This window comes from Akebia trifoliata, chromosome 1, assembly GCF_017979445.1.
Source record: "Akebia trifoliata isolate Shusen 1 chromosome 1, ASM1797944v1, whole genome shotgun sequence".
Lineage (NCBI taxonomy): Eukaryota > Viridiplantae > Streptophyta > Magnoliopsida > Ranunculales > Lardizabalaceae > Akebia > Akebia trifoliata.
Genome location: NC_141375.1, coordinates 21,080,577 through 21,108,314, shown reverse-complemented (window position 1 = coordinate 21,108,314; position 27,738 = coordinate 21,080,577). Strand labels below are relative to the sequence as shown.

The window sequence follows — 27,738 nt, the reverse complement described above, 5'->3', positions numbered from 1 at the left end:
TGTTAAAATTAGCGAAATGATTTATTTGATTTTGATTTGTTATTTTATGTATTCGAAAGGGTTTTTCTAAACGTAATGTAGGCTCTTGGGTTGTTTTGATGTTAGGGGTATTTTGGTAATTTGATCATTTTTAGTGATTTTTATAGTAAAACTTCTTTTTGTCTGAAAGATGATGATTTCTACGTTTCTGGAGTCGTGTTTTCTTAGCGTAGCGTGGTTTCTAAAGTTTTGTCAGTTTGAAATACCTCATCCGGATTTCTAAAATATTTCTGGTAACAAAATAAAGTAATGGAATACACATCCATCATTGGGAATCATTGCGATCGGATTGACGAGTTGATTAATCAGGCGAGTGCAAAAATGAGGTGTCTACAGTATGTTTATTTAATTCATCATAAATCAGAAGCTCTAGATGTTTTCAAGGTGTACCAGTTAGAGGATGAGAAACAATTGGATCGAAAAATCAAAGCAGTTCAATCAGATAGATGAGGAGAGTATTATAGGAAAATGAATCAAGATGATGTTAATCTTGGATCATTCGTTGAGTATTTGAGAGAACATGGTATCATTCCTCGATACACTACTCCAGGAATACCAGAACAGAATGGTGTTGCTGAACGGAGGAATCGCACCTATCTAGATGCAGCTCAGAGCTTGATGAATCATTCAGATTTATCGAAGTTCTTTTGGGGTAAAGCATTGAAGTTTGAAGTTTGTAGTATATATTCTGAATCGAGTTTCATGTAAAGCTACACCAAAAACTCTGTTCAAGATTTGGACTGGGATGAAGCCTTCAGTTTATCACATCAATGTTTGAGGATGTTCTGCAGAGGCTAAGTTGTATAATCCAGATATCAAGAAACTTGACCCTAGGACCACATCATGTATCTTCATTGGTTATCCTGAGAGGTCCAAAAGCTTTAAGTTTTACCATCCATCTAGACCAATGGAAATTGTTGAAACCAGTCATGATAAGTTCTTTGAGGATGCCCATGATAGTGGGAGTTTGAAGTATCATAAGAGTAATTTTTCTAAGTTTAGGAAGAGTACTCATTTATTTACTCTCCCTGTGGATTTTCTTATATATTCAAACTTTATTTTTCCAATCCTAGAGTTGAAGATGAGAGCACTATACCTCAGGATACAGTCCATCTACTAGTTGTTCCTATTACAGAATCAGTTCATCCATAGACATCTTCTCCTATTTCGGAACCTATCCCTTTGCGGAGATCCTCTAGAGAGTATAGGTTCGCAATTACAGCTGATTATGAAGTATATTTATAAGAAGATGAATTGAGAAATCTATGTGGATGATCCCTTGTCATTTGCAGAAGTCATAAAAAACAATTAATCTCAATACTGATAAGAGGCCATGAGGGAAGAGTTACAATCTATGAAAAGAAATCATGTATGGGAACTAGTAGTTCTTCCAAATAATCGTAAGGTTATTGACTGCAAGTGGGTTTTCAAGAGAAAGAGATATTTAGAAGGAAAGGTTGAAAGGTTCAAGGTAAGGTTGGTTGCAAAAGGTTTTAAGCAGAAACCAGGTATTGATTTCTCAGAGACCTTTTCTCCTGTATCATCTAAGGATTCTCTGAGAATTATTTTGACCATAGTCGTTCATTATGATCTAGAACTACACTAGATGGATGTAATGACAAATTTCCTTAATGGTGACCTTGAAGAGGATATCTATATGGCTCAGCCTGACAGATTTACAATCCAAGGCAAGGAGCACATGGTGTGCAGTCTGAAGAAATCCATATATGGATTGAAGTAAGCCTTTAGGTAGTGGTACCTAAAGTTTGATTAAGTTGTTATCAGGCATGAGTTCAAAGAAAATGTGGTGGATAAATGCATTTACCTCAAGGTTAGTGAGAGCAGATTTGTGATTCTTATTTTTTATGTGGACGATATCCTACTTGCTTACAACGATATTCACTTATTTCATGATACGAAACATTTTTTATCATCGAATTTTGACTTGAAAGACATGGGGAATGCTAAGTATGTCCTTGGGATCAAAATTCATAGAGATCGTTCTGCTGGGTTACTGGGTTTGTCCCAGAAAATTTATGTTGAGAAAGTTCTCAAGAGATTTCATATGCAGTCTTGGGCACGTGGTGAGACCCTAGTGGTTAAAGGTGACAATTTTAGTGAAAAATACTGTCCCAAGAACCAAATCGAGAGAATTCAGACAGATTCAAAAGTATATGCTTCAGTGGTTGGAAGTCTTATGTATGCAATAATTTACATCCGACCGGATATCAGCTATGTTATTGGCATGCTTGGTAGATATTAGAAAAATCCTGAGATTCAATAATTGGAAAGCAGTGAAGAAGGTATTTAGGTACCTACAGAGGACAAAAGATTTTATAGTGGTTTTCAAGAGGTCAAGTGAGCTTAAAGTAGTCTGTTATTCAGACTAAGATTTTGCTAGATGTTCCGACACTCGGAAGTTTACTTCTGGATATGTTTTTACATTCGCTTGTGGGGCAGTTTCTTGGAGAAGCTCCAAACAATCGATTATTGCAGATTCCACCATGTGCTGAGTATATCAGTTGTTATGAGGCTACTCGGTAGGCTATGTGGTTAAGGAACTTCATCATGGAGTTAGGCATTGTGGATTCTATCCATAGGCCTTTGGTTATTTTTTGTGACAATGAATCTGTAACCAAGTTTGTGAAGAAAGAACGAACTACTAAAAGCAACAAACACATAGACATCAAGTATTGTTTAGTGTGTGAGAAAGTTCGAGAGGGCATTATTGAAGTATCCCATGGGTCTACAGACCAAATGATTGCAGACCCTCTAACTAAAGGGTTATTGCCTAAAGTATTCAAGTAGCATGTTAGTCACATGGGAGTTTTAGAGTCTTTTGACTATGTAACCTAAATGGTTTATCTTATCTTTATTGATGTTTTATTTGAGACTATTATTGTCAGTTCAGTTATTAATAATAAAATTTTATTTAATGCTCTTTACTATTGACATTATTGTTGTACCATGGTATATATATACATGTATCTTGTGCATTATGCAATGAGGATAAAGATTTGGCTTGAGAACACGGTTAAAATGTTCATGAGGATAGCTTGGCTAGATGCACTTGGGCAATGCATTATTAAAGCCTTCATTTTGATAGGATGGTGATGGTTTTCACATGGCAGTTGTTGTAACATATCAGAGTGACACATTCAATATGTGAAGTTTGACGAATTTAGAGAATGTACACAAGTAATTGCATAAGGAGTTTATATTATCTCTCAATACTCTACAAAACCACTATGAGGATAAATTCTCAATTCCTTGATAATCCAATTTTGTGATCATGGAATTGTCTTGGTGCTGACTCTAAGGAGTGCCAAAGCATTCATGATCCACTATTGGCATTGTCGTTGAGATTGGGTGAAAGTTAAAGTGGTAACTAATTGTCTTAGCCAATGATTTCTAAAACTAAGAGTAGCCACTAGATCTTAAAGTAAAAAAACTTTTCAATACCCAAGTTTTTTTTGCAAAACAAAATTATTTATTAGACCAAGTGGGAGATTGTTAGAATTTTAATCAAAACTATTTGTTTATTTTGGGTTTTCTTTGAATTAAAATATCCTTTTGTGGTCCAATTAAATACTAATTTTTTAAAAGGATTGAATTGCTATTGGCTAAGGACATTGGGGACCAAGTTGGAAATAACTTATTGCAATCTAAGAAGTTTCCATCGATTGGGATATTGTGGTTTGCTAAATATATTAGAGTTCTCATCTTCTTGGAGTTTCTTCTAATTTGGTGATGGGTTGGAATTGGAAAAAAAAACTCTTTAAAAAGGGAAGTGGTAGCCGTCTCCTATTGTGTATGATAGTAAGAAAATCCCATCGTTTTCGTCATACAAAAATAAAGGGTAGAGCACCATTATTACAGCTTGAAGTTATATTGTATTTTGAAGAAAGGAGATCGACCATCGGATCGATAGAAAAATAAGGAGTCAGGATTCATTGTTCGGATATGTATTGCATCCTTTTATAGAATATCAAGGCTGGTTGGACCATGGGATCATGAGTTAGGCAATGGATCGTAGGCTGGGTCTCATGTTAAAAAATCTGAGATATGGTAATAAAGAAAAATAAAGAGCCAGGGGAAAGATTAGAAAACTCCTCTGTTCTAAACGAGTGATTTTTTGCTCACAACCCAACAACCGATTGACATATGACACAAATGATGTAAGTAATACAGAAAAAATTTCTCTCTCTTGCTTGCACAACTTCTGTCACAGATTTTAATTTTAAGATTTCAAATTTAAAAAAAAAAAGTTGTGGGGCCATATGGATTATTATATTGGCTATTGAACACCACCACCTTCTATATTTCATTAAAAAACTCACGGTAAAAAAGAAATTCTAAAAAATAAATTTTTTTGAGGTTGATCCAAGATGTTGAAGATGAACAGCAATCGAGCACTCAAATTTAAAAATAAAAGTTTTAACGGTGAAAAATAATTTTTGTTGTTGTTGAAATTTATGAAATTTGTCATCTACAACATTGTGGTATTAGATCTTATTTTTGAATATCACAAAATGATCTAGTCAAGAAATTTTATTTTTCACCATAGGTAGGAGAGAGAAAATTTCTCTATTATTGCTTACTGAAAGCACCCTCGATCCGCGGGGTACGCGGATCCGCTTTTGACCCTTGAGGTTTGGGAGTCGCCACCTAGTTATTACGGTCTAGGAACCGATCAATGACTCTAAACGGATAAAAACTAATCTAAAACCAAAAAAAAACTGAATTCGGGGATCATGTTACGGGATTGGAAGGTGTTAGGTACCAACCCCGCCCGGCCAAAGCCGGTCTCTACTAAATTCCCAAGTAAATTACATTGCTAAAACCTAGATAAAAATAAATAAAAATAAAAATTTACCTTTCCGATAGCAAGGACTTTGTTCCCTCAGATCTGACAAAAGAGCTCCTTGTACCGTGCTCCCTTGCTTCGTTCTGTCTCCGGATTTGACTTCGGATGTCCTAGACCGAGGTATCTCTTGCTTTTGGATCTGAACTCTTCAAGTTTGTTGCGGATTTGGGGGTGTTTTTGGAGGACTTTTAGGCGTTTTCTAGACTAAAATTGAAGGGGGGATGTTAGGTAAGGAGTTGGGGCTCCAAAACTAGGGTTTATAGGGGGCTATGGGGGCTTCTAGACCTACTTCTCCTAGGGTTTATGATTTTATCCGAAAATAGGGTGTGACCACCTCTATTTATTAGGGGTGCACATTGGATTGGATAAATCCGAGAACCGAACCAATCCGAAGCTTTTGGATTGGATTGGTTCGGATTAAATACACCCACGGTTCGGGTACGGTTTGAAAAAAAAAAAAATCAGGTTAATTCAGTTCGGTTCCGGATTAAGAATATAATAAACCGAACCAATCCGAAATCCGAACCGTAATATATATATATATATTATTATATATAATATATATAATGATTTAAAAAAAAATATTTTCTTAATTTCTCTTTCTCCTTCGCATCGAATTTGGGGAGTTTGTAAATCGAGAACGAGAACCCTAGCCGCCGTCTTCGCCGGTCGTCTCCCCGCGCCACCTCGTCGGAAAATATAGAGGATTCTCTCGAAACATCGCCGCTGTCTCCTTCGCTCACCTCGTCGGAAACACAGAGATCTCTCTCTTTCGCTCGTAAACCTCGCCGCCGTTCTCGGTCGTCTCCCTCCGTTACCTCACCTCGTCGGAAAACAAAAACAGAGGTAACTCTCTTTCTCTCTCTCTCCTCTCTCTCTCTCTCTCTCTCTCTTATTGCCGTTATTCTCACTCGTTTCGAAGGTTCTATCCTTCGCTCGGATTCTCTGTGTGAAATTCAAACACAAAAATTTCTGATATATTCGAACAAACACAGTCAAGGAAAATTTTAAAAATTGACAAACAGAAGCAAAAAAAAATCCCCGAGTACCGCAAGAATGGTATAGTAATGTAGTTAAAAAATTATGTTCTTAGGAAAGAAAAAAAAGAAAAAAACTCACTTTAATGGCATTCTTGATGACCTTGACGACGTGTGGAACATAAGACTTAACTTCCTCCATGGTTTTGCCTTGGCTGAAAGCGTAATTATAATCGTTGCCTCCAATCTCTCCCACCAAAAACAGAGCCATTTCAAGTTTCTTGGCACACTCTGTAACATTGGTAAATAAGTAATTATGCCCAAAATTGGCCTAATAATAGGTATGATAGAGTGGATATAATAAGGTTTTGTTTTATTTTATTTTGTTGGCCTATTGTTTCCTCTAATATGAAGAGTACATAGTTAGCTAAATCACCTGATTTAGTGCTGCAGATAGTCTTGAGATGAGTCTTGAACCAACTTGCCAATCAAGTTGGATAGAAAGGGAACTGTTGGTCACTTGCATTTGAATATTGTGGTTTCCAAAGAAGGAATAATCAATTGCCGTGGCTCCAGCGACTGCAAAGTTCACACCATGATCGAACGATGCTTCATCATCCAAGTAAGGGTTAAGGAAGGGGAGACCAAGGGCATTAGCTGTAAAAAGCATCAAATTTATACATAATAGAAACTTATAATTAGCCTCAAAACAATAGATCTAGTGATGCAAAATATATGAAATAAACAAGAAACAATCAAGAAACACGAGATTTACCCAAGAAATCGATCATAAGTAGTCCATTAGAACATCGACCGGTTGATTTGTTGAAAAAGGTCTCACCATATGGAAGATTAGTAATGAACCAAAGGGCTCCGCCTTCATTTTCACGAATTAGATTACCTACATCGGATATCGAGTCCCCAAACTGATAAATTGATCTGTAAGAGAGACTCTTGTGTTGAGCAAGACATTAATTGTTTGTTTGTTTTTGCTTAAATACAAGAAAACGAAAAGAATAGTGTGGTTTTTACTAATCACCTAACGTCACCTTAAACAGATGACAAGAATGCCTATCCCTACATGCAATTTGAATGAAATTTTAGACTGCTGAGATATGGAAAATAGATTAGTTTGCTGAAATAAAATTTTATCCTGTCCTTCATGGAATGTTGACTTATGTATCCTTCCTATGAGTTACATTCATGTCACAGGTATAAAGGTAAATTCATCAAATTGTTCAAATTATAAAATTTTAAAAAAAATTACGAAAACGAGTATACGTGTGAATTAGGGGACCTCATAACCACTTTATAGTCTACAATTGAGTGGTTTTAACTTTTTTTCTCTATTCTTAATAATTGATTGCTTCTTAGTTATATTTTTTAACTATTTTTTTTTATTTTTTCTTTTTCATAAATAGAAATAAATACACCAAAATCATGAGATACTAACATCAAAGTACTAACTCTTTGAATGTAATGCTTTATATAATTGCTTTAATGTTATGTTAGACTAAGGATTTATTACTTTTATTAGATGTCAAGTATTGGAGAAGCGGACGTTCCAACTTCTAGTATTGAACCAATTGTTGCTCAAAATTCGACAATTGGTAGTGGTAGTGGCACTGCAACCTCAAAAGTAGATGTAAGTCCTACTCGAAAGAAACCTCGTAGGCCACAATCTGATGTTTGGGAACATTTTGTCAAAATAAAAATTGATAAAGGAGGAAAGGCAGAAAGGGCTAAATGCAATTATTGTGGTACAGATTATGGGTATTCAAGTGCTAACGGGACTACCACATTAAGAAAACATTTGAGTAAATGTTCCAAGTATCTATACAATAATGACAAAACAAAAACTTTTATCATTCCAAAAAGTAGGACAAGAAGGAGATAGTAATCTTACCGCTTGGAAATTTGATCAAGAGTTGTGTAGAGATGCCTTGACTAGGATGATTATTGTTGATGAATTGCCTTTCAAGATTGTTGAACGTGAAGGATTTCGATTCTTTTTAAGTGTGTTGCAGCCTAAATTTCAATTAGTATCTCGCACCACGGTGGCAAGAGATTGTTTACAATTGTATGCAGCTGAGAAGAAGAAGTTGAAGAACTTGTTGAATAGTTCTGTGCATAGAGTTTCCCTCACAACAGATTTGTGGACTTCCTTACAAAATATCTCTTATATGTGTCTTACTGCGCATTTTATAGATAAAGATTGGAAATTACATAAAAGGATAATTAACTTTTGTGTAGTTACGAGTCATAAAGGCGAGAAAATTGGTAAAATGATCGAGTTATGTTTGCTTCAATGGGGTATAGAAAATGTGTGCACTATTACGGTTGATAATGCAAGTTCTAACGATGTTGCCGTGGGATACATGAAGAGAAAGCTAAATAAAAGACATGGTTGCATTTTAGATGGCGAGTTCTTGCATATGAGGTGTTGTGCGCATATATTGAATTTGATTGTGAAGGATGGGATGAATGATGTGCATGATTCAATTGTTAAAATTCGTGGTGTTGTAAAATACGTTAGAAGTTCCCCTGCAAGAGCTCAACAATTCAAGAAGTGCGTTGACCAAGAAAGAATCACGTGTAAGAGTTCTTTGGTTCTTGATGTTTCAACTAGGTGGAATTCAACATACCTTATGTTGGAAACTGCAGTAAAGTTTCAAAAAGCATTTGAACGATTGGAAGAACAAGAACCACAGTTTAGTAATGAACTCAAAGATGGGCTTCCCACCGAAGAAGATTGGAATTATGCTCGGGTATTAGCTAAGTTTTTGCAAACTTTTTACGAGGCTTCTAAACGCATGTCAGGCTCATTGTATGTAACTGCTAATACGTATTTTCATGAAGTTTGTGCTATTGAAAGCACTATTTCTGATTGGTCTAGAGAGCCTTGATCCTTGCTTGAGTTCCATGTCAATAAAGATGAAGGAAAAATTTGATAAATACTGGGGGAACATTGATAAAGTAAACTTGATGTTGTTGGTTGCAGTGGTGTTAGATCCTTGTTACAAGTTGAGGTATGTCAAATTTGTTACTCAAATCTTTATACACCCACGAAGGTTGATGGCTTGGTTAAGAAGGTAAGAGAAACAATGAATCAAATTTTTGAACAATATCAACTTCTTGATTCAACTTCAGTTGCTTCTTCATCTGGTTTTACTCAGAATTCAAAAGAGATGGATCTTGATCGACCAATTAGTGAAGTTAGTGTGCAAAGAAAGTATCTCCAATCTGAGTTTCTAAGACAAATGGAAGAAGAAGAAAGTGTGGAATGCAAATCGGAAGTGGATAAATATTTGGAAGAAAGAGTGGAAAAGCAAGACTTGAATTTTGAAATTTTGAATTGGTGGAAAATGAATTCTTTCAAATATCCCATACTTTCTAAGGTGGCACGAGATTTATTATCCATTCTTGTTTCCACTGTTGCTTCTGAGAGTGCTTTTAGCACTGGAGGTCGTATACTAGATCAATTTCGAAGCTCCCTAACTCCAAAATTAGTGGAATGCTTAATTTGTGGACAAGATTGGTTACGTGCTTCACCTCTTCCAATTGATGTTGAAGAGAGGCTAGAGGAACTTGAAGAAGTTGAGTCAGGTAACCTTTTATTTTTGTTATTTTGTCATTTTACTCATTTATAAAATTATAATTATTCTATTTAATGAAAATTCATTTCATTTTTTTTACAGTCATTATAGATGATGAAATCTTTCCATCTGTTTAGTGATTAGTTGATTTTCAAATGCCTCTTCACTTGCGATTATAGGTAAATTACTTTTCTAAAATTATAGTAAGAAGTAAATTGCTTTTTAAATACATATTTAATAATGAATTAATGATGATGTTTATTTTTCTATTTTTAGGTCTTATGGATTGGAGCATGAAAGAAGACATGGAATGGACTCACTTGATTTTAGTTATAATTTCTATTTTGTATTGACTTGTATTATATAAGACATATGTTCATGGGTTATTTATTTTTGTGAGTGAGACATTTGTTTGTTTGATGAATGATTTTTATTTGAATTTATTTTTGGAATTCAAGTTGGATTGGCATAAACATGAATTGTGGTTAAGTATTTATTCACTTATTCATTTTCTATTGTTTATTTTTTGATTTCTATATTATTTTCATATTATATTTGTTTTTGTTATGCCTTTTGATTAAAATCATTGATGATTGTGAATTTATTTATTTATTTAATGTTTTTACTTTATGATATTTAATATTAATTAGCATAAATGCATAATTGTGTTCTTTATGTTGTTGTAGATTGATATATTTTCTTGATTAATGATGGATTCGACTTTAAATAAGCAACAAGCAACAAGCAACATTTGATTTTAAGCATGCATTTGATCTTCGATCATCCCTTACAAGGTAAGTGTTTAATGATTTTTATTTTCTAATTGTTTTCATGATTTTTATTTTTAATGTGTTAAAAATAATAAGTATTTTGGATTGATTCATGATTTTTATTACTATTAGATTAGTTCATTATTTTTTAATGATTTTTATTACTATTGAAAATATTAAGTATGAGAACCGAGAACCGATCCGAACCAATCCGAACCAAGATTGGATTGGATTGGATCGGTTCTATAGGGTAATTGGATTGGTTCGGTTCCAAAGTTGTAGAACCGATCATGTTTGGTTCGGTTCCAATTTTGCCAAAATCCGAACCAATCCGAACCATGTGCACCCCTACTATTTATAGATGTTTTTAGGGGTTGATTTGGATAGAGTTAGTGTTTAATTAGAGATCTTTTAATTAGAGTTGTGTTTTAGTTTTGACTTGTTTTAGGTAGAATTATGTTTTAATTAGAATTATTTTAGGTAGAATTATTTTTAAGTTAGAACTCTATTAGATAGAGTTATTAATCAATTATAATTCTATTATGACTTTTTGTCTTATTTGATTGACTTTTAATGTTTTGACTTTAGTCTTAATTGATTGACTTTTAATATTTTGACTTCAGTCTCGCTTAATTGACTTTAATTTTGACTTCAGTCTTACTTGATTGACTTTAATACCTTAACCTTAGTCTTGCTTGATTTACTTTAAATTTTGGAGAACCCCCTTCCATTATTTCTTTAATTCTTTGGACCCCCAAATGGAAGGGTCCTTAAAGAAATATCCCACGAACCCTCAACAATTTTGCCTGAGAGTCCGATTAATCAATTTTTTAGGTTCAAAATTTTAAATTAATTTCATTAATGTTTCACTTTAATTATTTAATGTTTTATTTATTAATTTCGAATTTTTTAATTATGAAATTACCGTTTTGCCCCCGGAGAGGACTTTTCACGTTTCAAGTCAGTTTTTAATGTTCTAGGATGTTTTAGAATCGGTTTTTCGTAAGGAATTCAATGGAAATATTAGTTTGTCATTTATGAAGTTTTTTTGTGTGAAATGATTGTAAACTTTATGAGGGGCATTTTCATAATTTTGTCAAATTCTGTTAAAATTGGCGAAATGATTTATTTGTTTTTGATTTGTTATTTTATGTGTTTGAGAGAGTTTTTCTAAGCGTAACATAGGCTCTAGGGTTGTTTTGATGTTAGGGGTATTTTGGTAATTTGGTCAATTTTTAGTGATTTTTATCGTGAAGTTTCTTTTTAGTCTGCAAGATGATGATTTCTATATTTCTGGGTCGTATTTTCCTAGCGTAGCGTGGTTTCTAAGGTTTTGTCAGTTCGATATACCTCATCCGGATTTCTGAAACATATCTGGTAACAAAATAAAGCAATGGAATACACATCCATCATTGGGAATCATTGCGATCGGGTTGACGAGTTGATTAATCAGGCGAGTGTAAAAATGGGGTGTCTACAGATGCCCCTCTTTGGCAGAGGGTTGAAGCAAACTAGATAGCAAATTTATTTTGGTAGATAGTGCGATATCCGAATGCCAAAGCTAGTGACAGTTCATTTTGCAGCCTGATTTAGCAATTTGTCAGGGTGTTCGGATCCTTGAGGGTAAAGCTCTCCCCGAATCAAAAGGTTGTCAGGTCCTTGAGCGTAAACTCTCACTGACGTTGTCAGATCCTTGAATTTTAAAGAATTCTCCCTGACTAAAAAGTGCAAATGTGCAAGTGTGTGCACTGTGTGAAACTGAGTAAAACTTGAGCATAAATTGAGCATAGTCTGAGCATAAACTGAGCATAATTTGAATAAAATTTCGAGAAAACCCTCGACGATAACTGAGCAAAATCCAAGATAACCCTTGGCGGAAACTGAGCAAAATCCAAGATGGAAATTGAGCAAAATCCAAGATAACCCTTGGCGGCAACTGAGCAAAATCCAAGATAACCCTTGGCGGCAACTGAGCAAAATCCAAGATAACCTTTGGCGGCAACTGAGCAAAATCCAAGATAACCCTTGGCGAAAACTGAGCAAAATCCAAGATAACCTTTGGCGGCAACTGAGCAAAATCCAAGATAACCCTTGGCGGCAACTGAGCAAAATCCAAGATAACCCTTGGCGGAGACTTAGCAAAATCCAAGATAACCCTTGGCGGCAACTGAGCAAAATCCAAGATAACCCTTGGCGGAGACTAAGCAAAATCCAAGATAACCCTTGGCGGAAACTGAGCAAAATCCAAGATAACCCTTGGCGGAGACTGAGCAAAATCCAAGATAACCTTGGCGGCAACTGAGCAAAATCCAAGATAACCCTTGGCGGAAACTGAGTAAAATCCAAGTTAACCCTTGGCGGAAACTGAGCAAAATCCAAGATAACCCTTGGCGGAAACTGAGCAAAATCCAAGATAACCCTTGGCGGCAACTAAGTAAAATCCAAGATAACCCTTGGCGGAGACTAAGCAAAATCCAAGATAACCCTTGGCGGAAACTGAGCAAAATCCAAGTTAACCCTTGGCGGCAACTGAGCAAAATCCAAGATAACCCTTGGCGGAGACTGAGCAAAATCCAAGATAACCCTTGGCGGCAACTGAGCAAAATCCAAGATAACCCTTGGCGGAGACTGAGCAGAATCCAAGATAACCCTTGGCAGAAACTGAGCAAAATCCAAGATAACCCTTGGCGGAGACTGAGCAAAATCCAAGATAACCCTTGGCGGCAATTGAGTAAAATCCAAGATAACCCTTGGCGGCAATTGAGCAAAATCCAAGATAACCCTTGGCGGAGACTGAGCAAAATCCAAGATAACCCTTGGCAGCAACAGAACAAAATCTAAGATAACCCTTGGCGGCAACTGAGCAAAACTGGTAGATGAATGAATGAATTTTGGAGAAAACTGATTAGAACAAACCGGAGAACGAATAAATCTGGAAGATAATGAATCTGGAAGAGAAATGATTGATTCCAAGAATGATTGAATCTGGAAAAGAATCTGGAGACTGAAAGAATGTTATATCTCCTATGTGAGATCCGAAATACTTTTGTTTGAACCTCAAGGATTTATCAAAAAATTTTAAAACCTGAATTTTTATTTCTTTCGAACCTCAAGAGTTTTTTGAAAAACTGTTATCAAGAGGGTTACCTTAAATTTGGGGTTGTCATTATCTCTTAGGATTAACATTGCTCAAAAACAAAATGCCTCTAGCTTGACAACGACCATGGCCTTGAGAGTAATTGAACACATCATAAAAAAATGCCCCTAGTATAAGGGGAAAAATTACATTAAAAGGAAAGAAAATGCCCCTTGTATGAAGGTTTGAAATAATTGATTACCACAAGCGCAATAAAGACTCAACTTTTAATTTTGATTAATTTTATTGAAGGTTTTTGAGTCAGGCTCAAGAGTACAAAATTATTTCCTTTCGAGTTTCATTATAAAATTCACCCTTATCCCCCTTGGTTCACTTGGGGAAGTAAACATTTTTAGATCGATCGTAGACAAGATACTTGTGGCTTCTGAGTCTATGCTTGATTTAAGCTAAGTATTGAACTTGATTATTCGGACTTCTGATGTTTTAGCTCGGACCGCTCTCAGCTTGGGATTTTTTTTTTTTTTTATTGCTCTAACTTTTGCCTAGATCGCCTTTTCAGGTTTTCAATCTAGCGAGCTTGCTCTAGCTTTTGCCTAGATCGCATTTTCAGGTTTTCGATCTAACGAGCTCTTTTTTTTCTCTTGGCTCTGATTGTTGCCAAAGTTGTCCTTTCAGATTTTCAACCTTGCGAGCTTGCCTTAATTTTTGCCTAAGTTGCCCTTTTTCGAGTTTTCAACTTAGTAGGCTTCATCCTTTTTTTATATTCTTTTTCTCTTCTGAACTTCTGGAGTTGCTGTCTGATCATGCTTTGCTATCTTCCTTGACTTCTCGCACAGTACTTAGGAGGACTTTTATGGGTAAGCTTAGGACTGGGTATAAAAAGAAAGGGATTTTGAGGCTCAAAAACCCCAAATGCCCCTTGTGTGGCATTTCATTTGAACTTTTTTCTTGAATTTTCTTCCCCATTTTGGATGATATTTCTTTCTCTTTTGAATTTTTTTTTTTTGAATTTTTTTTATTTTTTGTGTGGGGAAATAGATTTTTTTTTATTTTGATGTGGTCGGGCCTGAAGTAACTTCTCAGGTTGCCTACGTACCCCAGAATTTTAGGATCAGACCAAGACGTAGTTCGAATTTTTCCCTCCCCTAGGTTAGGTGAACGGGCTGAGAAAAAAAAAGGCATAATTTTTTTTTGAAAATACTACAAAAGGGTTGAGAAAGGATATATTGAACTGGGTAACTGGGTAATATGAAGGTTGATTCGGCCAAAGATGGCCTCCTTAAATGTAGTACCGTTTGATTTAGTCAAGGTTGGTTGGTTCTGGTAATTCAATTCCATCATGATCTTGAAGTTTGACAGCCTTTCCTGGTAATATTTCCTTAACGAATGAATTGGATTCAGACTTTCTCCTATAGTCGAGGAGGAGTGTTCAATTTTCTTTGAAGTCTGATAGTTAAATCCTTAACTTGTAAATGATGAGCTTTGACCTTTTTGTCCAATGCACGGGTGACTCTTCTTAGATAAGTTTGCACATGGTACAGGGCTTTAACTCGTTTTCTTCGATCAAGTTTAATTCTTTATACTGCTGACGAACCCAATCTGTTTTTAACAAATGATTTTCTAACAAGACCCTAAGAGATGAAATTTCCATTTCAAGTGGCAAGACTGCTTCCATGCCATACTCTAAAGAGTATGGAGTAGCTCCACTAGAGAATCGAATTGAAGTTTGATATGTCCATAGCGTGAATGATAATTTTTCTGACCAATCTCGATGTGATTGACACATTTTCTTGATAATAGTCTTGAGACTCTTACTAACTGCTTCAACCGTTCCATTGATCTGAGGACGGTAGGGGGATGATTTGTGCTTCCGGATCTTCAACTTTAAACATAGAGTAATGATTTATGCTTTGAAGTACGACCCGTTATCAGAGATCAGTTCAAAAGGTACCCCCATATCGACTGATAATACGTGATTTGAAACTCAAGATGTAGTAAGGATAGTGCTGATACATTTTATAACATCTTCTTTGATTCCATCGATATAGACGAGTATCTATTCCGTGTTGAACAACACCCAAGCTTGTACCTAACATACTCTCATATGATCACACGAACAAGTCTTTTGAAATTTCTGAGTAAATTCATTATCCCCTTGTGTTCCTCTAGAGATAAGATGGTTCTATTTGAATCTCTTTAGGAATTTATTTCTGTTCCGAGGTCAATGACCTTTGCTTTCTTGAGCCCGACTCTTATCTTCTTGTCTTTGAATCTAGATTATTAGTTAATTCGTTAATACGCTCAAGGTATTCAAAAATTTCCTTTATCCGATCAATTTCAGATGGAGCAACAGACACCTCTATAGACTCGATGAACTAACTTGACTCAATAGGAAAGAGTAGACTCAATATAAGGAAGACATGACCTTGCTGGAAAAAAGGACTCGAGCTAACCCAAATGACTCATGAAAACTCAAGACAAGTACCCACACGAGTTTGATTAAGACTGAGGACTGAGATATTGTTTATAACCGATAGGATTGAAGCACTATGATCTTCAAAGAACAATTGGATGATGTTGAGAAATTTTGAGGTCATTTCTGACTGTTGACTTGATATTGACGTTTACTCTAACTGATCGGATTTACAACCCTACCTAGACGATGGACGATTGAGCTTAGATACAATGATAACCCTTAAACCTCTTTGAAGGTGAATTTAACCAATTTCAGTGTCACCCCCTTGATAACATTTTAAATGAACCCTGAGATTTTATTGAATTTTGTGCACCAATCCATTAAACAATTCATTAACGTAATGATTACTCAAAAAAAATAATTTTATTGCACTCTTGAAAAATATTGACAAATAATGTTTTCATTGAATAACAACTTCCACAAACATATTTCAATAAATTTTCATGCAAAAATAGATCTTTTGTAAATTATTTTTCCTTCATTTTCTTTTCTTTCGAAAAATATTTTCTTCTGGAAAATAATTTGTTATTGGAAAGCATTTTCTCTTGGAAAATCTTGTTCTTATGGAAAACATTTTCTAGAAAACATTTTTTCCTTAGAAAACATTTTTTCTAGAGAATAACATTTTTTCTGGAAAACACTTCTTTTGGAAAACATTTTTTCTAGAAAATACTTTCTTTTTCTTCTTTGAAAATTTGATTTCCATTTTGATTTAAATGGCCTGGTCCATCATGATTGTTGGATCGGGATGGACTGGGTCATTATTGTAAAAGAATGGATTTTTTTATTGGATCGGTGCACCCATTTTACTTTTCAAAAGTAACATTTTTATCCTTGAGATCAATTATGCACTCGGATCTCATCATTCACATCACTTACATACATTCACATGCATTCTGATATCATCATTCACATACATTCATATCAATCACAAAGTCTCATAAGATTCCATTCAATGAACAACCCGGGAACACCCACGATAAGTTCGAGTCGTGACCTACTGGGAAGGTTTCTAGACTCTAAGCTTACTACGTGCAATGCATTTTTATCTGACCACCCTTGCCCAAGCACACCTATATACCTTTCGATACGTGGTGACTTGGTTTGATATACCGTATAGGTGATAATTTAAAACCTCAATTCACTTCTCTGAAGCCAAAAACAGCCAGTTTGATCTCCAGTTGAGAGGTGGCGCACAATGCTGAGCAAGGGCCCACTTAAATACCTCTCGTCTAGAATAGACGTAGTCTATCCCCCTCGTACAGTAGGGTACAGCGGGGCAAGATCTTGCTTAGGCACTGGTTTTGACCAAGAAGTGCAATTGATATACTTAGATTACCTTTTATACCTACGGGTACGAGTCAAGAGTTGTAGCTTTCATAAATGGTTTGGCATCCCATGAGGGGACCGACTACGTACTAGTACTACGTTGGCAATCGGGACATGTGACTGTGTGGCTTACAATAGGTCAAAGGCTTAGGTCGCCCCAGCCTGGGTGCATCAATATATCTCTCAGAATCACCTGATCAGACGGTATTAATGCCCCCAGTTTGATATACCCTAAGGTACGTGACTGGAGTTGTGGGTTTCATGAATGACGTCGCATCTCCGAAGAGACCGGGCCACGCACTAGTGCCACGTTGGCTAAATGGGACGTGTAAGTGAGTAAAGCGATAAACGTGCATGTGGTGTGTGCAAAACAGGGTGGGGTGTGCCCGGGGCCTTTTCAAGCAAATGGGCCTAATCATATACATATGAAAATTTAATCAAGATCAAAACTATTCGGATCAAATGAAAATTCAATCAAAGTCAACATTATTCCAATCATATAGGCAAAGATAAGTCTCAAAAGGAAATATTTTGTTCTCTTGAGCCTGACTCAAAATCTTTAATAAAATTAATCAAAATTAAAAGTTGAGTCTTTATTGCGCTTGTGGTAATCAATTATTTCAAACCTTCACACAAGGGGCATTTTCTTTCTTCTTTTTCCTCCTTATACTAGGGGCATTTTTTAATGATGTGTTCAATTATTTTCAATCCCATGTTTATTGTCAAACTAGGGACATTTTGTTTTTGGAGCAATGTTAATCCTAAAAATCTCAAACTTAAGGCTACCTTCTTGATAACAGTTTTTCAAAAAACTCTTGAGGTTCAAAAGAAATAAAAACTCAGGTTTTAAATTCATAAAACTTTTGGATAAATCCTTGAGGTTCAAAGAAAAGCACTTCGGATCTCACATTTGACTATGTCCAGAGATCAACTAATATGGTATTCCCATATCCAATCATTCCTGGATTCGATCATTTCTCTTCCAGATTTATTCAATTCACTCTGATCAGTCTTTTCCAAATTCATTCATTCTTTCCCAAAAGTCCTTCATTCCTGTGCCAATTTTGCTTAGTTGCCGCCAAGGGTTAACTTGGATTTTACTCAGTTGCCGCCAAGGGTTATCTTGGATTATGCTCAGATGTCGCCAAGGGTTTTCTTGGAATTATGCTCAGATGCCGCCGAGGGCTTTCTCGGAATTATGCTCAGATACCGCCAAGGGTTTTCTTGGAAGTATGCTCAGATGCCGCCGAGGGCTTTCTCGGAATTTTGCTCAGATGCCGCCGAGGGTTTTCTCGGAATTATGCTCAGATACCGCCAAGGGTTTTCTTGGAATTATGCTCAGATACCGCTAAGGGTTTTCTTGGAATTATGCTCAGATGCCGCCGAGGGCTTTCTCGGAATTATGCTCAGATGCCGCCAAGGGTCTTCTTGGAATTATGCTCAGATGCCGCCGAGGGCTTTCTCGGAATTATGCTCAGATACCGCCAAGGGTTTTCTTGGAAGTATGCTCAGATGCCGCCGAGGGCTTTCTCAGAATTTTGCTCAGATGCCGCCGAGGGTTTTCTCGGAATTATGCTCAGATACCGCCAAGGGTTTTCTTGGAATTATGCTCAGATACCACCAAGGGTTTTCTTGGAATTATGCTCAGATGCCGCCGAGGTTTTCTCGGAACTATGCTCAGATACCGCCAAGGGTTTTCTTGGAATTATGCTCAGATACCGCCAAGGGTTCTTGGAATTATGCTCAGATGCCGCCGAGGGTTTTCTCGGAACTATGCTCAGATACCGCCAAGGGTTTTCTTGGAATTATGCTCAGATACCGCCAAGGATTTTCTTGGAATTATGCTCAGATGCCGCCGAGGGTTTTCTCGGAACTATGCTCAGATACCGCCAAGGGTTTTCTTGGAATTATGCTCAGATACCGCCAAGGGTTTTCTTGGAATTATGCTCAGATGCCGCCAAGGGTTTTCTCGGAACTATGCTCAGATACCGCCAAGGGTTTTCTTGGAATTATGCTCAGATACCGCCAAGGGTTTTTTGGAATTATGCTCAGATGCCGCCGAGGGTTTTCTCGGAACTATGCTCAGATACCGCCAAGGGTTTTCTTGGAATTATGCTCAGATACGCCAAGGGTTTTCTTGGAATTATGCTCAGATGCCGCCGAGGGTTTCTCGGAACTATGCTCAGATACCGCCAAGGGTTTTCTTGGAATTATGCTCAGATACCGCCAAGGGTTTTCTTGGAGTTATGCTCAGATGCCGCCGAGGGTTTTCTCGGAATTATGCTCAGTTTATATTTACTTCATGTTCAGATTTGACTCATTTCCAACTCAAACTCTTTGAAATCTATCTCAGATTTTGAGCCCACACACTTGCACAGTTGTTATATCAGTCAAGGAGAATTTTTTTTTTTAAATTCAAGGATCTGACACTGCCAGTGAGAGCTCGCGCTCAAGGACCTGACATTTTTTTTAGTTCGAGGAGAGTTTTATGCACAATGATCTGAATACCCCGACGAATTGTTAAATCAGGCTGCAAAATGAACTGTCACTAGCTTTGGCATTCGGATATCGCACTAATCTATCAAGATAGATTTGTTATCTAGTTTGCTTCAACCCTCTGCCAAAGAGGGGCATCTGTAGACACTCCATTTTTGCATCCGCCTGATTAATCAAGTCGTCAACCCGATCGCAAAGGTTCCCAATGATGGATGTCTATTCCAATGCTTTATTTTGTTACCAGATATGTTTCAGAAATCTGGATGAGGTATCTCGAACTGACAAAACTTAGAAATCACACTACGCTAGGAAAATACGACCCCAGAAACATAGAAATCATCATCTTGCAAATAAAAAAGAAGCTTCACGATAAAAATCACTAAATTATCAAAATACCCCTAACATCAAAACAACTCTAGAGCCTGCATTACGCTTAGAAAAATCCACTCAAACACATAAAACAATAAATCGAAACCAAGTAAACCACTTCGCCAATTTTCACAAAATTTGACAAAATTACGAAAATACCCCTCATAAAGTTCACGATCATTTCATACAAAAAACTTCATAAATGACAAAAACCAACATTCCCATTGAATTCCTTACGAAAAACTGATTCCAAAACATCCTGGAACATTGAAAAACGACTTAAAACGTAAAAAATCCTCTCCGAGGGCAAAACGGTAATTTCACAATTTTCATAATTAAAAAATTCGAAATTAATAAATAAAACATTAAATAATTAAAGTGAAACATTAATGAAATTAATTCAAAACTTTGAACCTCAAAAATCGATTAATTTGACTCTCAGGCAAAATTGTTGAGAGTTCGTGGGATATTTCTTTAAGGACCCCTCCATTTGGGGGTCCAAAGAATTAAAGATATTTTAGAGGGGGGTTCTCCAAAAATTAAAAGTAAATCAAGTAAGATTGAAGTCAAGGTATTAAAGTCAATCAAGTGAGACTGAAGTCAAAATTAAAGTCAATTAAGCAAGACTAAAGTCAAGATATTAAAAGTCAATCAATTAAGACTAAAGTCAAAACCCTAATCTAAACTAATCGAGTCAATCTCATAAGACTAAGGTCAAAACCCTAAATCAAAACCCTAATCTAAACTAATCAAGTCAATCTCATAAGACTAAGGTCAAAACCCTAAATCCAAACCCTAATCTAAACTAATCAAGTCAATCTCATAAGACTAAAGTCAAAACCCTAAAACCCTAAAGACTAAGTCAAAACCCTAATTGAAACCCTAAAAGAAACCCTAATCAAACCCTAAATGCTTCTAAAAACTTTATAAATAAGAGCCTCCACACCCTATTTTCGTATCAAAGAAAAAACCCTAGGAAAAGTAGGTGAAGAAGCCCCCACAACCCTTCCAAAACCCTAATTTTGGAGCCCCAACTCCTTCCCTAACACCTCTACTCCGATTTTAGCTTAAAAAACACCCAAAAATCTTTCAAAAACACCCCAAAAATCCACCACAAATTCAAAGCATCCAGATCTAAGAAAGAGACACCTTGCCTCGGAGATCAGAAATTAGATCCGGAGACAAAGCGAAGCAAGGAGTACGGTACAAGGAACTGTTTTTCAGATCTAAGGGAATAGCGCTTTTGCAGATTGAAGGTAAGGTTTTTTTTTTATTTTTTTAATCTAGGTTTTATCATTAGCAATGTAGATCTATTTGGGATAAGTAGAGACCGGCATTGGCCGGGTGGGGTTGGTGCCTAACACCTTCCAACCCCGTAACATGATCCCCGGATTCAGATTTCTATAGTAGATTAGTTCTTTTTATCCATTGTAGGGTCAATTTGGTTCCTAGACCGTAATAACTAGGTGGCGACTCCCAAACCTCAAGGGTCAAAAGCGGATCCGCGCACCCCGCGGATCGAGGGCGCTTTCAGCAGAAACTCAAATTTTTTTTTTTTTTATTTTAAAAAAAAAAATCCATCTGCTGTCAATGGGTAGCATCTCTTGCCCATAAATCATCTAAAAAAAACAAAAAATGAAAAACAACTAACTAAAAATAAGTTATATATCAAACGTTGTTTCCTATTTTTTTTAAAAATTTTTTTTTTTGTCATCACCAATGAATCGCCATACCTTAAAATAAAAATAAAAAGAATCCTTTGTTTCATTATTTCCTCCTCAACGATCGTATTCCACCCTCAACAAAGTATCCGTAGAAACTTGGTATTATTTAAAGTCACCCTAAGTGACTCTCGATTGAATTACATGAAATTAATAATATGCTAGAATAACGTATTCAAAGTTGAACCGAAATTAATGGTTAAACCCACCAATATAAAAAAATGATAAACGAACAATAAAAAACTAACAAACTAGCAATTAAATAGAATCAACTAAAAATAAAAACTAGATCATTGGCAATGTTCCCGTACTTGGGGTTTTTCAAGTCTGATCCTCAATGTCCCCAGTGGAGTCGCCACTGAAAGCGCCCTCGATCCGCGGGGTGCGCGGATCCGCTTTTGACCCTTGAGGTTTGGGAGTCGCCACCTAGTTATTACGGTATAGGAACCGATCAATGACTCTAAACGGATAAAAACTAATCTAAAATAATAAAAAAAACTGAATTCGGGGATCATGCTACGGGATTGGAAGGTGTTAGGCACCAACCCCGCCCGGCCAAAGCCGGTCTCTACTAAATTCCCAAGTAAATTACAATGCTAAAACCTAGATAAAAATAAATAAAAATAAAAATTTACCTTTCCGATAGCAAGGACTTTGTTCCCTCAGATCTGACAAAAAAAGGTCCTTATACCGTGCTCCCTTGCTTCGTTCTGTCTCCGGATTTGACTTCGGATGTCCTAGACCGAGGTATCTCCTTGCTTTTGGATCTGAACTCTTCAAGTTTGTTGCGGATTTGGGGGTGTTTTTGGAGGACTTTTAGGCGTTTTCTAGACTAAAATTGAAGGGGGGATGTTAGGTAAGGAGTTGGGGCTCCAAAACTAGGGTTTATAGGGGGCTATGGGGGCTTCTAGACCTACTTCTCCTAGGGTTTATGATTTTATCCGAAAATAGGGTGTGAGCACCTCTATTTATAGATGTTTTTAGGGGTTGATTTGGATAGAGTTAGTGTTTAATTAGAGATCTTTTAATTAGAGTTGTGTTTTAGTTTGACTTGTTTTAGGTAGAATTATGTTTTAATTAGAATTGTTTTAGGTAGAATTATTTTTAAGTTAGAACTCTATTAGTTAGAGTTATTAATCAATTATAATTCTATTATGACTTTTGGTCTTATTTGATTGACTTTTAATGTTTTGACTTTAGTCTTAATTGATTGACTTTTAATATTTTGACTTCAGTCTTACTTGATTGACTTTTAATATTTTGACTTCAGTCTTACTTGATTGACTTTAATACCTTGACCTTAGTCTTGCTTGATTTACTTTAAATTTTGGAGAACCCCCTTCCATTATTTCTTTAATTCTTTGGACCCCCAAATGGAGGGGTCCTTAAAGAAATATCCCACGAACCCTCAACAATTTTGCTTGAGAGTCCGATTAATCAATTTTTTAGGTTCAAAATTTTAAATTAATTTCATTAATGTTTCACTTTAATTATTTAATGTTTTATTTATTAATTTCAAATTTTTTAATTATGAAAATTATGAAATTACCGTTTTGCCCCCGGAGAGGACTTTTCACGTTTCAAGTCAGTTTTTAATGTTCTAGGATGTTTTAGAATCGGTTTTTCGTAAGGAATTCAATGGAAATATTAGTTTGTTATTTATGAAGTTTTTTTGTGTGAAATGATTGTAAACTTTATGAGGGGCATTTTCGTAATTTTGTCAAATTCTGTTAAAATTGACGAAATGATTTATTTGTTTTTGATTTGTTATTTTATGTGTTTGAGAGAGTTTTTCTAAGCATAACATAGGCTCTAGGGTTGTTTTGATGTTAGGGGTATTTTGGTAATTTGGTCAATTTTTAGTGATTTTTATCGTGAAGTTTTTTTTTGGTCTGCAAGATGATGATTTCTATATTTCTGGGTCGTATTTTCCTAGCGTAGCGTGGTTTCTAAGGTTTTGTCAGTTCGAGATACCTCATCCGGATTTCTGAAACATATCTGGTAACAAAATAAAGCAATGAAATACACATATATCATTGGGAATCATTGCGATCGGGTTGACGAGTTGATTAATCAGGCGAGTGCAAAAATGGGGTGTCTACACTTACACCATTTGCACCATATGTCAAATGGGTGTTGGTTTATGATCAAGTTTGCTCATAGTACTATGAACAAAAAATTACTCGTTCCAAGCCAAGTGGAAAAAAGTGTATGATTTATCATAATGTTTGAATGAAAATTGAAATAAAAGTAAAAGTTAATGTAAAAAAGTGAAAGTAAGAGTTAAGTGGTTTGTTTGTGAGTTGTGTAAAATTTTAGTCCCACATCAGATAGAAACAACTAAAGAGTTAACTCTTATATTGAAGTTTTCACATAATGTAGTAAGTGTGAGAGAGACATAGGCAAAGCCCACATGAGGGCCCACAGGTTCTAAAAGGGATTTGGAGTTATTGGTTCGAAAGACCTTAGTGCGTGTGTGCGCATGCAAGGCGCACGTAGGGGGATGTAAATTTTTTAATTCTATAAATTCTTATTTGTTTCCTCTTTTGCATTCATTTAATTTTTGAGTTATTACTTGCATAGTACCCTTATGTATTCAAGAGATTTTTTCGTGTGTCCTTGAGAGTACAATTCATATTACAAGTTCACTTGTACGTATACATTAAGAGTGTTGCCTTGTATACGTGTGGAGCGTTATATCTTGAGAGACAAACATCTAAAGATTGTTAGCACATCACATGGGCGAAATTTGTCGTAAGGTTATTGTATCCAATACAAGTCTCATTCATTTCAATATTAATATACTATTTTACGGTATTTATAATTCTTTTTGTTATTTTATTTCACATCATTTTTGTTTGTTTTCTCTAATATAACACCATAAATTTAACAAGAAGTACCTAGCATGTTTATAAGAGGATAAACAATGACCAACTTAACTTACCTCTTTCTCATTGAGATTAGGATACCACTTTTCCCCTTTTAAACAATTGATTCACACCTTAGTATCCGACCCTTGGGCTTGTAACAAAAGAAAGATAAATTGAAATTAAATCGATAGATATCTCAAGTGTTGGAAAGGATATTATATCATAGTGGATTGGATTTTGGATTTGATCCAAGCACTTGGCCCAACATTGTTTACCCATGGCTTTTGGTTGTTTTTGTGAAACCTTGAGGGTGCTTGGGTCAGATTCTAGAATCTGATTCTAGCTCATAACTAGATTATGGAATTTGATATATAGTTTGGTTCAAATGATCAACCTGATTTTTTCATAATTAGAAACCAAAATCATGGGAAATCAGAAATAATTCTCAAGTTCTTTCTCCTTATTTTCACACATTGTTCACTTATAACAATCTTTTTTTTGTTGTTGATAAATTCCACTCATAACAATCTTGAAATACTTCTTGCAATAATAATAATACTATTACTACTACTAATAATAATAATAATGGTATTTGTTTTTTGGATAACCAATAACAATGGTATTAATAATATAATAATAATAATAGTTTTTTATATAAAAATACAAAACTTCTTCACAAAATGATGATAATTCTTCAGAATCTGAATCACCACAATTTAGCAACGAGAGTGAAGAACCCATTCAACCCATTCAAATAAATAAATTGAAAAAATACAAAAACCCTAGAACTTCCTATTCCAGACCAACTTATTATAATAAAAACAAAAATTATTATAGGAGGCCAACACCTGTTGATCTCCAATTTGAAGAAAAAATAAACCCTACAAAACATTATAATGGAAATGAAATATACGAATGGAACATAGATGGTCAAACAGATTATCAGATAATGAATACTATATCACAAATGATCGTCTTTGGAAATGCTTGCCACAGATACAACTTATCTGTGGAACACATGACTCTTGCTGTTGCAGGAGGATTTACAGGCCAGCTGTATGGATGGTGGCATAATATGTTGAGTCAATCTGAACGAGATGAAATAATAAAACATGTAAAACTCAATGAAAATGGAGAGCCAGAATTAGATGACAAAGGAAAACCACAACCCGATGGATTTTTAACCCTAATATCTACCATATTTTTACATTTTAATGGAAGAATAGACGAAATGGGCCAAAATGATAGAGAAATATTAATGAGTCTAAAATGCCCAACCTTAACAGACTTTAGATGGTATAAAGATGTTTATTTATCTAAACTATATTCTCTGAATTCCGGTTGCGATGATGTATTTTGGAAAGAAAAATTCATATCTGGATTACCCAAACTATTTGCAGAAAAGGTTCGAAAAAGTCTAAAAAACAATGATACAGATACCATTGACTACAAATTATATTCATTTGGAATGTTAATTCAAAGGGTCAATATGGTTGGACTCAAGTTATGTTCAGAACTCAAACTCAAGAAACAAATAGAAAAACAAAAGTCTCGCAGAGAATTAGGAGATTTCTGCTATCAATTTGGAAAAGAAATGTTTAGGGCCCCATCACAAAAAATAGGCAGAAAACCTTCAAGATCAACCCGATTTAAGCAAAGCCAAAAACAAAATACCCCAACCTTTTATAAAAAACACTCAAAAAGAAGTTCAAACATAAGAGAAAAAACAGAGATCAATAACGACAATAAACCCATTATCTGCTACAAATGTGGAAAACCTGGTCATAAAGCTAATAAATGTCATCTCAAGAATTTTAAGAAAAAAATTAATGAAATAAACATACCCCTGTCTTCCTCTGAAAATGAAAAAACTTCCTCATCCACAAAAGATGACTGTAGATGCCCATGGCACCTAGATACAGTCTCATCAAGTTCATCCTCTATAAACATGCTTCAACTTAATGTTTTAACAGAAAACGAAAAATTAATGTTAAAAATTCTGGATGAAATTCCTAATCAAACGCAAAGAACTCAACACTTGATTCAAATCATGGAAAATATAAAAAATCAAGACTCAAAAGAAAAAGGCTCAAAACAAAATAACCCTACCTCATTTCAAGCATACTCGTTAAAAGACATCTATTCTAGAGTAAATAAAATTGGACCAAAAGAATCTACTTCTAATATTACATTATCTGGCCTACAACATCAAATTAATCAATTAAAAGAAGAAATTAGCTTCTTAAAAGAACAAATATCTGAATTACAGGTATCTTCAAACAACATTCAAATAGAACCTGAAAAATCATCTGAAACTGAAGCATTAGACACAGAAATACAAACAAATGATTTCCTCAACACAATTACCCATTACAAATATCAGAAATGGTATACTGTCATAACAATAAAAAATAAAAAATTTTCCAAAAAGTTCGTAGCTTTAATAGACTCAGGTGCAGACCTGAATTGCATACAAGAAGGAATAATTCCTATATCCTTTTGCGAACCCACCAATACTTCTTTAATTACCGCAAATGGAAAACAAATGAATATTAAATATAAAATCACAGACTCTTATATTTGTAAAAATAAAACGTGTATCCCAGTCCCTTTTTTAATAGTTCCAAATCTACAACAAGAAGCTATATTAGGAAATCCCTTTTTAAATCAAATACAGCCATTTATAATGACTCAAGAAGGAATCCTTTGCAAAATAAAAAATACAGAATTGCTCTTTAACTTTATAACACCCCCTACATACGGACAAGTTGACGTATTAATAAACCTAATTAAATCCAAAGAGAAACAGCTTAATTTAGTAAATCAAGAAAAGGAATTTCAAAAGATAAAACAAGATGTCTCTAACAATAAATCACAAAACAAAATAAAACAATTTGAACAAACTCTAATAAAAAATTGTTGCTCTGAGATACCCAATGCGTTTTGGATAACCAATAACAATGGTATTAATAATATAATACTAATAATAGTTTTTTATATAAAAATACAAAACTATCATAATTTTCTTTCAAACAATCTTAAAATGCTCCTTAATGTATAACTCACTTGAAAACTAATAAAAAATGACCTCTTTTACAATGTCTTTTTAGAAATCTTTGATTTTTCTCTAA

The 27,738-nt window shown here is 35.2% G+C and overlaps 1 protein-coding gene across 1 annotated transcript; it reads right to left on the bottom strand.

Annotated features, from left to right (window-relative positions):
- Window positions 1–5,993: 5,993 nt before the first annotated feature.
- On the bottom strand, window positions 5,994–7,106 carry LOC147410906 (GDSL esterase/lipase At3g26430-like). Its single transcript, XM_086447742.1, has 3 exons — window positions 6,659–7,106; window positions 6,320–6,540; window positions 5,994–6,174 (listed from the first exon to the last, which is right to left on the bottom strand). The coding sequence occupies exons 1-3, from the start codon at window positions 6,672–6,674 to the stop codon at window positions 6,022–6,024; spliced, it is 390 nt and encodes a 129-aa protein (XP_086303868.1). The 5' UTR covers window positions 6,675–7,106; the 3' UTR covers window positions 5,994–6,021.
- Between the last annotated feature and the right edge of the window lie 20,632 nt (window positions 7,107–27,738).

What these genes read in the sequence shown, in the direction of transcription:
- LOC147410906 (XM_086447742.1), bottom strand. An exon ending in TATCTGCAGCACTAAATCAG is followed by an intron (nt 6,175 to 6,319) that starts GTGATTTAGCTA and finishes CCAATGTTACAG; the next exon opens with AGTGTGCCAAGAAACTTGAA.